Source organism: Thermobia domestica, chromosome 9 (assembly GCF_964235325.1).
Source record: "Thermobia domestica chromosome 9, izTheDome1.hap1.1, whole genome shotgun sequence".
Lineage (NCBI taxonomy): Eukaryota > Metazoa > Arthropoda > Insecta > Zygentoma > Lepismatidae > Thermobia > Thermobia domestica.
In genome coordinates this window covers 54,722,298-54,735,602 of record NC_137462.1, presented here as the reverse complement: position 1 = coordinate 54,735,602, position 13,305 = coordinate 54,722,298, and the positions used below count along the sequence as shown (strand labels likewise).

The 13,305-nt window shown below is 36.0% G+C and overlaps 1 protein-coding gene across 11 annotated transcripts in view; it reads right to left on the bottom strand.

Moving 5' to 3' along the window:
- LOC145694661 (uncharacterized) overlaps window positions 1–13,305 on the bottom strand; it is a 392,660-nt gene that overhangs the window by 307,147 nt on the left and 72,208 nt on the right. For all 11 annotated transcript variants that reach the window (XR_014133035.1, XM_081771115.1, XM_081771120.1 and 8 more), the window contains one exon: window positions 5,548–5,661. Coding sequence is in view for 10 of the 11 variants with exons in the window: in XM_081771115.1 (XP_081627241.1) it covers window positions 5,548–5,661 (114 nt within the window). In the remaining variant the exon portion in view is untranslated. The remainder of the gene's footprint in view (window positions 1–5,547; window positions 5,662–13,305) is intronic.

Below are 13,305 nucleotides of genomic sequence, written 5' to 3'. Positions count from 1 at the left end.
CATTGCAGTGTTGCCAATGGGTGGGAAATAATTGACGAAAATGTAGGGGTGAAAATTTACAAAAAATTCCCTAACCGAATTTCATTTTTTTTTTTTTTTTTTTTTTTTTTTTGTTATCTAGCACCACTGCTGCTATATGGGTTCAAGTCACCTAAAAACTTCTTTGGTGTGTTGACAAGGTACAGTGAAATCCTGAAGTCTCTTGCTTCCATTCAAAGGGGGAAGAAAAAATTCTCTCTCATCATACATATAAAATTTCGACACTTTTTACGCCTCAGAAGCAAAAATCAACAGATATACCGGGGCTACAGCTTCTCTAATTATCCTATTGAAACTTTTTATGGTGCGTTCTGTAGGGCAAAGAGGAAGCTTTCAGGTAGTGTTACGTTTGTTTCAATGTAGCCAGCAAGAGGGCAATAATAGAAGGGAAAAGGGAAATTTTCCGAATTTCTCACCTAAAATTGGGAATTAATTGTTTTGGCTAAAAACACTGCCATCAGACAGACGAAAACCATCTGAAAATAAACCTTAGTACTCCAATAATATATCCTACAAGTATCATGGCGGTATCTAACAAAGCAAGCATGAAATTTTTTTAAAAAAAAATATCTCATTCTATCTCAGAAATTCACCATTTTCTTACCATTTCCAGAACATGGTTTATTATAAACCTCAACTGTACTTCTCCTAATTATCCTATTGAAACTTTCTATAGTGTGTTGTGTAGGGCAAAAACGGGACTTCCAGATACTGGTACGTTTGTTCCGATGTAACCAACAAGAGGGAAATAATAGACAAAACATATAATTTTCCCAAAATTTCCCCCTAAAATCTGGAATTAAAATTTTCTGTAGCTGACAACACTGCTACCAGACAGACGCAAACTATCTTAAATTAAACATTGGTACACCACTAATATATCCTACAAGTATTATGGCGATATTTAAGGAACAAAAGCTTCTAATTACCAAAAATATATTACGGTAAACATAAAAGGTAAAATCTAGAAAAATCAAGGTTTAGAACCTAAATACGAATTTTTCGTGCGCCCCCTAATTACCCCATTGTAACGATCTGTACTTGCGTTTGTTAAGTAAGGACAAATGTTCGATTGGCGTAAGTTGACTTGCACTCGGACGTATAGGTGCGGATTTATAAACAAAAATCTCGAATTTTTTGCCCAAATTTAGGGAAGTTTTAATTTCCCTAATTAGTAACACTACGTGCAGGCCCGTCCAATTGATGTCAACAGTTAGGTATCCATCCGAGGTATCTATCTGGCAAATCTTAAGGAGGTCTTTCTACAACGAAGGAAGCTACAAGGAAAAAAGTAAAGGAAATTTGAAATTAGAAAATTCTCTAATTTTTGACTGGGGTGAAATTTGAGAAGGAAATTCGACACCAGAAGAAAAAGAAATTAATATGATAAACTATGGGCCAACCATATTTGGCAAGAATAATATCCCGATATCTTAATTAGTGTCCACACAGGAGTGGATTAAAAAAATGACACACCCGTGTGTGTCACTTTGGCCACCTAGTGTACATTTGATTACAGTTTTTTGACTATTAACCCGTGTTGTGGTTGTAGTTATAGTCTCGACTAATAATAATATCGTTGTTGTAAACAATAACTTTATAAGGAAAATTTTCTCCCTTTTTACATCTTAGTTCTAACACTGTTCGTGATAAATGCAGGGTGTTTCAAAAGGAATTTCGGGGTTTTAAGTCTTCGTAGTAATTATTACATTTTACGTACAATTATAAGCAATGCATCAAGTAAAAGCGCACCTCAAACAGTCTTTGCTACAAGTGTTCGATGTAAGATTCATTCGTCACACGGTACACATCTAGTCGATAGGCGAGAAAGGCCCATAAACTTTCCGCCATATAGCTCAAAACACATTCAATTTAGGGGAGTCTCGTTTCAACTGTATCATCTCCAGAGGATTTGCTGACGGCCAGATGCAAATGCAAACATTATGAGTGTTCACGTTAGCTCTTAGGTGAAATGTCGATTTATCACTAAAGACGACACGATCCAGAAAATCTTCATTGTTATGCAGAAATATTTCACTTGCGAAATTGGCACGTAAACCGTAGTTTGTAGGCTTTAGACCTGTAGCAACTGCAAACGATAAGGACGTAGTTGCAAGTGTCTCCTTAATATTCTTCACACAGACGGTTGTACTGTACAGATTCAGTCTTTATTAAAACACAAAAAGCTTTCTGCTCTCTAGTCTCCATCTTTGCTACTTGCTCTTTCTAATGGCAAACAGAAGAAACAATGCATGTGCATGCGTGCGTACAAAACTGTTTGAGTTGCTCTTTCATTTGATATAATATTTATAATTGTAAGTTAATTGTAATAGATACTTCAAAGTTTCAAAACCCTAATATTAATTTTGAAATACCCTGCATTACTTCAAATTGAGTCATCCTATATTTATTTCATGTATATACATATCATTAGGGCCGGCCCTAGGCAATTTGTCGCTCCGTGAAATGGCATAATATGCCGCCTCCCCCTTTCTCCAGAACGAACAAATCTTAAAAGTCATGATTTTAAGTATGCTATTCCAGCATGAACAACGAAGGGGAGGGTAAGTGTAGTCGCACTCAGAAAGGCTTAAATGCTTACTGAAAATGATATCCCGTTGTGTGTGTTTCTTTTAAAAAATATTTATCTACTATGTTTGTGAAAGATAAAGAAAACATACCTGCAGAACAAAGATGGTAATCCTTTTTATAGAATTTAATATCGAGCTTCAATCTCAATGTATCGGTTTGCAATTCCAGTATTGCAAACCGATACATTGCAGTTTGCACGAATTCCAGTTTGTAATTCCAATCTTTATTTCTTGATTTTTCTTCTACATCTATTAACATTAAAAAAAAAAAATTGTTTCTATCTTCAATGATAAGGAACTTGTTTCTGACAAAAACAAGACTACTTGTCATATCAAAACTGTGATAACTTACTAAATGGAACAGATATTCGCTACTATTCGAGAATTGAATTCGTGCATTTGAAAACAAGCAATTTGTGCTCGGATTGATTCGACCATTTGCTTTAGCATTGTCTATGTGACCTTTAACTAATGCAACCTAAACATAATTTATGAATGTAGTATTGAAATAGGTCAGCTTAGTAAATGTAACTACCATCTTCATGAAGTCTGTTTCCGATAAGAAATATTTAATTTAAATAATATACTTATAACTAGAGACCGGATGTTAGGCAAAATGCTATTCTTTAATGCTAAAGATATGATCAAAAATAACGTTTTAAAGTTTATATAGGGGATTATAGTTTCGATTTAAGCCATTTTTTTTGCCTATTTTGCCCCTCACTGCCTAAATAATTGCTTTAGTGCCTAATGTTGCGTATTCTATGCATTTACTTTGAAATAAGATTTAATTGGAAAAAATATATAATTTATATACTGTAAATACACAAGCACTACATACGCTACAAATAAAGCAATTATTTAGTGCCTATAAATTATGAAATACATATGAAGCTTCCTTTTTTACATATAGAATGAAAGAAGACATTAACAAACAGGTATGTTACTATATTCTTTGAACTATTTCTGACAAATCTATTTTTTAAATTGTATTGAGTATTTATCTTCATTATTTCTAGTTACATTTTAGTGCCTATTTTCCAAGTTTTAATGCCTAACCATCCGGCCTCTACTTATAACAGATTTTGCCGGACCCTCCAAACTTGCCGCTCCATGCAAATGCACATATGGTAGAGCCGGCTCTGCATATCATATATATCTCGTCGACAAATTATTTATATATGATATTTAGAAAAATACTATTAGGCAGATTAGTATTAGTTTTTACCTTTAGACAAGTTAGACATTATTTTCCACATATTAAAGGCCTGCTTTCACGAAAAAACAAAATTTTATTTCTACTTTTATTTCTTAGTTGATATTGATGAAAACTGCTGAAACCCGAATTGTTAATAGGTATGGTACACATGTAAATTGTAAAATATTTGTAGCGTGTCAGTATCTAGCGTTTAATTTATATTGCATTTTACGGTGATTACACCTACATAAAAATATTTCATACTTAAATAGACGTAAGATGCATTACAAATGACTATTTGAAAAAAAACGAAATTTAGAAAAAAAACGAGAGGTAATGTTTTTTTTTTTTAAAAAAAACATACATTTCTGAAAAAATACGAACGGTTTTTTTTCTATTTACAACACTAAGTGAGTAATAACGATCCAGTGGATTGGTTCGACACAAGATAGAATCTAATTAACAAGTTTCGTTTCTTCGGTGATGGGCCTTCGGAATTAGTTGTATTTTCTCGTAAGTATTCCATTTCTTACTGCAGTCTTGCCAAAAACCCGTCGCGCGAAGTTTATCTTCCTTCACCAAGCTCTCGCCACTATATGCCTGCAACGCTGTTACGTGACTGTATTATCATAACGGTGCACGTTTCACAGATTCAGCTTCTGTCTTTAGATCACTTTTACTGTTATTTCAGTCCATTCGTATCTAATGAAGCAACATGCGAAAGAAAGAAAAAATTATCCTTTCTTCTTATGCTTTAAGCAATGACTCTTTCGAAATTATTCATATCTACAAGGAATTCATTGAGTATAGGAATTACATAGGATGGACGAATACTATTATTACAGTTCAAGAAAATCCGATGAACTCCCTGGTGGCTAGATGTTAGCGTACGAGTCTTCGGCGTGGGAGACCCTGGTTCGATTTTCAGTGGGAGCTCAAGTAGTTCTGATCCCACATTAACCTGCAGGTCAATGCCTACACAGCCTCGACACTAAATGGGACGTTGAACTCCAAATCAACCAACCAAAAGGACACGGTGGCTCAGTGGTAGAGCGCTTACCTCTGGTGCGTAGGGTCCCTGGTTCGATTCACGGCCAAGTAAGTTTGTGGTGGACAACACCGTGTTCGTGGGTTTTGTCGCGGAAACCACGTTTCCTCTCATTTTCTCATTCCACCAATTCTTCCATCATCATTCACTTGCTTGAATCATTGTCTCCCTTACTTTAACCAGCGAAGTAACTACGCTAGTTATCGTCCGGAACAAGAACTCGCCTTAGCGCCCCCCTGACCAACCAAACCGAAACATTTCCTCAAATATTTGCCCAATTTTGCGCACTCCCAATCCGTCGCCTGGGTCACAAGCGCCGTTTGCCCTCTTCCCTAGTTACGTCACTGGGCTTAACAGACACAATTGTGGGGCATTAAACTCAAAGTTTTAATTTAATGTTTTTTTCCCAACTCAACCAACCAAGAATACCCGATGGCGTAAAATACGGATACATTCCAACCTTAGTACAACTTAATATTTGATTGGTAATTAAAAAGTTAGTGAAAAATTTAGCGGAGCTACAATATTTGTTATACATTTCTTCCCTGTAAGTGAAATTTTAATGTACAAATATTATACACTGATAACACACAATATAATACAGAGAAAATCAGTAAAAATATGCCGATTGGAAGAAAATAATATAACAGAATACAGTGAAAAGTACTTACTGTAATATTTAAACATAATTGAATCTTGGTAGTTATATTCACACTTTCTCCAGAGATATTGAATATATTAATCTTGTTGTTCTTTTCTTCCGCACAAAGTCGACATATATTATTCTGTAAAGTAAAAGAAAAAGATCTACAGTGAAATCTATTTGTGTTGGCCTTTAATTCCACTGGAAACTGAACTACTTAGACAGGTAAACCACTTACAGAAAGCCATACGCATATTTTGAAATAAAACACTAATACTGACTGCTAATGTACTTCTTATAATCTTATTGAATAACTATATAAAAACATAGAACTATTAAGCAGAAATAATAATAAGAAGAATATATGAAAAAGAGAAATAATGCATTTTATGGATGTATAAACTTCCGAACACTGAATTTATTGGTATAAATTCAATACTTATTTCCTTAACCCTTTTCGCCTACTTCGTTCAGCTGCAAATTTGCAATTGTTATCTGTTAACAACCGGCAAATTTGCAATTGTTATCTGTTTCCAACGATGTGGTCATGATCCAATTTCCTGTGCCTTTGTTGAAGCAAACAGTGAGCGGTAAAACAGTGGAAAAGTTGAAGTTGCAGGATGCAACTAGTTCTTAGGCGAGTTGAATTATGCAAACGATAGAAGTCCAAGCTAAAAATAATCATGTGAGGGCAATTCATGCAGTCATTCATCAATCAACCAGCGGCGTGCCGTCAAGGGGACTAGCCTAGTCCCCTGGCATTTTAATTAAAATATTTTGTGATAAATATATACTAAAGAAAACGAAAACATTGTTTGTATTTCTCTATTTTCGTAAAATAACACTATTTCAGTTGTTCTGACACAACTATAGTCAGCGCCCGTGTGCTGGGTGCGACAGCGAAGTGGAGATCGGAAACGCTCGGGTTTTAATCGGCTTTTCTCGGGGAAGGGAACAGGGTCCAGCCGCTAGTCCTCATATTATGTTGTCTAAGCTCTAAGCACGGGCGTTCTGTCGTAAGCGAATTTAATGCTCGTTTGCTTTTTACAGTTAATAGTTTTAACGCTATTAAATTTACAGTATTAATCTTGACACTTTAAGAAATGTAGTGAAATGTGAACTTTTTAGATTATCAATATATTTTGCAAATGACTCGAAGAATAAAGTATGGAAGGGGACTCGTCTGAGAAATCGAGTCCCTTGCAGCAAAGCGATGGCGCAAACAGTGATATTACTTCAATTGGTATAGGGGACAGTAGGAGTGGGGATCGACCGTTTCAGTCTTGTATTCTGGACCATTGGATTCCTTAATTTTCAAGGAATGCAAAAATAATAACCAGTGGTAGAACAACTCCAAGCATTTCCATTTAAACAAAAATGAAATATTATATACATAATATCAAAACGGATTATTTTGCTTCTTCGAAATAGTTAAGTACATGTAAGACAAGAAACAAACTGTATTGCTGGCCTTGTATTCTGTTCCACATAGAAAAGGACGTGTGGAAGAATGATGGCTTTTGTGACATGAACAATTTTTACAAACCCAAGTTGCGCCAAGAAAAATGTTATTCACACCTGTCCACAATAACTAAATTGAAAACTTTCGGGAAACCAGAATTGATTTTCAATTGAGCAAGCAATGCAGAAGTTAATTCAAACCGAGAACTAATGAACCGATTGATTTATTCCTCTTGTTTTATGGCTAAACAAGAGCTATCATTTAGAAGTCATAACAAACAGGAAGATTCTGTGAATTAGGGAAATTATATTGAAGTAATTCAGTTACTTTCTAAGTACGACACTAAATGGACTTGCAGGGGCGCGCGAATAAAATTTTCTAAGGAGGGGTCCATCTCCATGGTTGCTATGTTCCGTCTTGTATTTAATATACGTGGTTTGATATATTACGTATACATTTTCGTGAGCCAGAGGAGGTCCGGGCCCCACCCTGCCCTCTCGTTCGGGCGCCCATGTTGACTTGTCATCTTCACAGCATAGGAGTGTTTAAAGGAACATCAAACAGAATTCAGAATTATATTATTAAATGTGTTGGTGGGTAATTCTGGATAAAATTAAGTCAGAAATAAACAATACACTTCTTACAGCAATAATGTTGGACAAAACTACGGACATTGCAAAGATCTCTCAACATTCAATCGGTACGTGAAAGACGGCAATTCATGAAAGATTTATTTGTTTTGCAGATGTTACTAGTGATTGTACTGCGACTGCTTTAAGTGAGCATGCTTTCCAAATTCTCTCTCATTTTAATTGTAAGCAAAAGCTTGTAGCATTAGGCTATGGATGGATCTGCCACATTTGCTGGACATTTGAACGGTTTACAATCTTTTGTGAAAAGGTGTTTGAGTGCACTCACCATACACTGCTATCATCACAGACTCAATCTCGTTGTTCCACAGTCTGTTAATCACATCAAGGAATGTAAAATATTTTTTTAGAATAAGTGGCATTCCCATTCCAAATTTCTTTTCATATTCATCGAAACGCTGTAACGCGCTTGCTGAATCAGAAGTAACTAAGCGATTTCCAACGGTTGCCACTATAATATGGAATTACAATTCCAAAATTGTGAATGCAGTAAATGAAAATCAAATAGAACTCTTACGGTGTTCTGAGAACATTGTAGAAGATTCAGATAATTGCGACACCGAAGCTTTCATGACTACAAAAAAGAAAAAAAGAAAAAATGTGTGAGTTATCACTGAAGGATTTCGATTTTGCATTTCGGATTTTGTAACATTATTATTTTATTATTTTATAATAAAACGTTGCTTTGCTCAGCATTTGTATTTTAGTGTAAGGTAATGAATATACCAAAGCTAGTATGAATCAGATAGTTACAAAATCCACTATAAACAGTAGATTACAAAATGATACTATAATGTAAATGCACTAATATTGGGTGAAGAGAGGGGACTCAAGGCCTGAGCAGCATAAGGCAGGATCTTCACAGAGCTCCGAAGCAAGCTAGATGGAGTGGATTTTAGGATCCCCAATGCTACGTGCAAGCAGTGAGGGGGTTAAGAGTCGCAGAGCTTCAAGCAAGCTAAGAGGGCAGATGGAAGCCAAGAGTTCCGAAGCAAACTAGAAGCTTTGGGATAGGTATCTCCTAGAGCTTGAAAGCAAGCTAAAGAGGGATGACCAGTCGCAGACTGATGTCTTTTTATAGAATCCTCTCGGTTATATAGGTGGTCCAAGTGAGGCGATGGCGCTGCTGTTCCGTCGTTGTCATGTGACCAGTGGTGTTGCTGCTGTTCCTGTCGTCTGCAGCCATAATATTCCATACTAAAGCACAAATGATTGGTGTTTACAAATAGAAGCGCATGTTGGGTGTTTGTAAATACAACCTTGCAGGACATTATGTTTGCTTGCCTGTTGCTTTTATTCGATTTTATTTCGCTTTGGCTTAAACACAAAAGCTTATTTCTGCTTAGCGCAAGCTGTAGTGCGGGCAACCCACGCTTCACTTGCGAGACGCTTTTCTTTAGATTGAAGTAAAAAGCCAGCGCGCGTTCTATTTTCAGTTGTTCTCAAAAACTACGTGACGCTGACCTCTTAACTTTCGGCGACAAGGTAGTGTTCGCGTTGTTAGCGTCTTGTTAGCATTCAGCTGGAATAAAGAACAAACTTAATTATTTTTTTAATTGTGCCGTCTAGTACTCTAGTACTCTAGTCCCACGTACCTATAATGTCGCTCTTTATTTCCTCATATTTCGGTAACCATGATACATAACGAATTGTAGTATTTATGTATAAAGCATAAATGTGTACATAGATGGCAGCAGATCCTACTTATTTCGCGAAAGAATACAGAACTGTTGCAGATATTTCAATATAAACTTCAAGTTTAACTTACAGTATAAACTTTATCTCAACGCTATGTTTAAAGTATAAACATTTTTCTGCGTTTTTATATAAAAAGGTAGAAATTTCAAGTACTCGCGGCTAATATAAAACATATTAGATATTTGTAAGAAGCAACGGCGCGTTGCTTGTCACAACTAAACCGTAACAATTATGCTTATTTTGATGTTTTGCAGAAGCGGATCGGAGACTTAGGTTCTTTCACGGTTGTGCATTTGCTTCAATAATTGGGAAGGTGAGGGGACAATATATTGTAGCATAGGTTTAGTCAGACGGTTAAATTATACGGATTTCATACTGTTTTATCTAAATTCGCTTACTGCAAGCTTCCATATAACTTGTTTGGCGTGTGTTTCGCTTGGAATAAGCTTAATAAAGCTTGCCATTGATGAGAATACGCTTATACTTGACTTGCGTTTGAGATAATTTGATTTGTGTTTAACTTGTGAAGACAAGCTTGTCGCAAGCCTTGCCCAGATGTAACTAAGTAGCTTCCACAAGCTTGCATCAAGCTAATTGGCTTGCTTAGTATAGCTTGCGGCAAGCTAATTGACCTTGCAACAGCAAGTTTGTGACAACTTGCAGCAAGTTTAAATTGCTGTCTGGGTGATATTCTCGATGCTAAAAGCTCCTTTAAAACTAAAAAAAAATTCAGTTAAAAACATATCAATGCAATGTAGAAAAATGTAGATGTCACGGCGATGATAGAACGTCATATTCATTTTCATTAGCTTAATAATAATATCACCATTTGATATGAAAGCTGAATTACTTTGTTCTCAAGATATTTGAAATGGTGACTCTCATACCAGAATAGTTCAAGCATGAGCAGTAAATTGCAAAAGTTGCAAAGATACGGTACATTTGTATTTATAATCGGAAACATCTTTAAGCTTTTAGCTCGTTTATTTTCTTTCTTTCTCAACGGAAGGGAGAGAGGCTATAATTTAATAAAATATAATAATGTTAAATTGTGGAAACCAAAATTAAACTGCGGGAAACGCTAGTAGCAAGTAACGTAAGAACTATATTCATATAATAACTTTGTAGTGTCCTCGTATATATCCCCCCTTCCTCCTCGACCGAAAAAAAAAATCGGAGTGTGTAGTTGACTAAATATTCTATCCAAAATTTCAACGTTAACTGCGTAACGAAGATAAGTAGAAACTACACCCATATATTACCACATCAATTATATAAACACAGTGTTGTTTCTGTCTGTGCCTTATCCTTTATCTTATATTTTTGTTCACACAACTCACTTGATGTTGTAAGTAAATTATAAACTAGCATATTTATTTGCTGATATCTGTAATAAATGCATTCTGAGTCCGTGCAATGTAAAAATTATGAGTTAATATAAAGGTTACTGCAGAATGTGTTTATCATCCTGATGTGAACACTATCATACCGGTGTGTTTGCATCGACCACGGCGTATTCTCCAATGAAATTTTTAAACAATCCTATTGTTTTGCCACAGATATATATTACCTTTATGAAAAAAACAACAATACAGCACATTGTGCTTTCTATTTATTCTTATTTTAATTACGTAAACAGTTAGATATAACATTCACCTTAAATTTTTCATAAGCGCAATATGCTGTATTGTTGTTCTTTCATAATGTAAGAAAGTAATCGCGCCAAGAGACTGTCTTTTATCTGGTGTGCAAATGGAACATCAGTACCGGTATCTCTTATGTTTAAACATTTTATATTCAGTGTTTTAACAGCTGTTTAGCTTAGCGTCATGTCTACAAAGGAAGAACATTTTGCTATTTTTCACAGATCCAAATAGCTCTGCAGACACAGATAAGTCATTCTTTCATATTATTTTATATTTAGTTTGTTTTCCCTGGAAGATACCAGGCCTTTACTTTGTATTGTTTTTTATAGTCGGAACGTTTAAATAGTAAATACTTCATACGCAATACTTTTCTTTTTACATTCAATATATAAAGAATATATTGTAAGGATCCCCACATCACAACAAAAGCACATGTCAATACAACACGTGTTCTTGATTACAAACAATGAAGCCGACGAGAAGTCAAAACGGAAGACACGAAATCAAGACGGCGGAGCCCGAGGAGCCTTCTATAAAACGCAGCCTGAGTAGGACCAGCTATCAGTCGACCAACTGATCAACTAACCAACACCTGCTCCGAGGTCGCATTGGACTAGGGATACACCAGTCCTTAACCCGAGGTCGCATTGGACTAGCCATCCTCACCACAACCAAAACACACCCCTCCTTTGAGTGGTCAACAAGAAGAAAAGACCCTATTTATTCTTTTTAAATGAAAGACATTGTACTTAGGAGTTTTATATTAAGTTGGTGAAGGGGAAAATGACTCGCCCGGACCGTTATTTTGTCTCTGCCTATAGAATCACTGCATGGTGATATGCTTCGGGAGTTTTCTACGGGGCGCTCTTTTTATTAATTTTTTAACAAGCACTAAACTAAAGAGGTCAATATCAAAATTTATCTAAATCTCGCTATCTCTCTTTCCTTTTTTCTTTACCTTTCCTGAGTGTGATTTTATGTCGGAAACGAGGTCTGGTAAACAGACATATAAGTCAAAAGACAACAATAATACAAACATGACAGAGGGTGCATCTCATATATCTTTTAACATGCCTCATCTTACGAAATATTCAGGACACGTGCATGAGGACACAGAAAGATTTTTCATGTTGTTCGACCATATGGCAACCATGCAATCATGGTCACCAGCTACAAAGAAGGAAATCTTACCAATATACTTGAAGGACACGGCATTAGATCTAGTGTTACATCTTAAAAACCAAAACCAATTCAGAACGATGTCTTATGAAACTTTAAAATCTAAATTAGTTGCACTAAGTAGACCAAAGATTCCATCATACAAGGCGGAACAGGAACTATTCCAAATCCAAAAAGGAACAGATGAACCCATAGATTCGTATTTTCTGCGTAAACTCCGAGCGATTAGACAGTTAATACCAGATGCGTCAGAAGAACAAAAGATCCATTTCTCTCTAGGATTACAGAGATTTTCTTAACAAGATCGCGTTAGAAAGATTTGAAACAGTAGACGCCTTACAAACAAAACTGAACACCTTAGAAGCCGCCAATGACCTTTTGCGGAGAAGAGAGCATGCAGAGCTATCACAAACATTGCACACGCTATACGGCCAAAACTCTATATTTAACCCACACAATCTATCGTACATATTACCAACTGAACCAAAAAGAACGTATTCTACACAACAATCATACCACCATACCTATCCTATACAGACGCAGCCTGTCATGCAACCAATGCACAGTTACGTACCTGCATCTCAACAGCAATTTAATACCTATCAATCGAATCCATCTTTAAAGACCTCTCAATCATCAGTACCTAATCTACAAGAACTATTATAATATGAGTCAAGAACCGAAGACCGTGCCCCATCACGAGCAAAATCCTCCACTACATGATCTATCTACCTTGGCCAATAAAATGACAGAATTGACATTAGTGATAGCGCAGTCATGCTATGGCAATCAACCAAAGAATAGAAATCACGGATATAAAAAGAGAAATAATCAATACCGTAACAAAGGGAAGAAAAAGCAGGGACAAGCCCAGAACAGTCAGCACGCCACACCTGCGGAGGATCAAATATTAGTATGCTCGATATGTCGAAAGCGCGGGCACGGAGCCTCCATTTGTTATAAACATCCAAAAAACGTGTACGGCAGCCCCTTGGCAAGGGGGCCGACAGTTAACATCATCCGAAACATGAGGAACAGCAAACAGAAATTAGTGAGCACAATGACACAACTTACGAAATCCCTGTGATAGAAAAACAATCAGAACAATTAGCAAAAAGACGCGAAAACATCACTCTAGAAGACAAAAATAA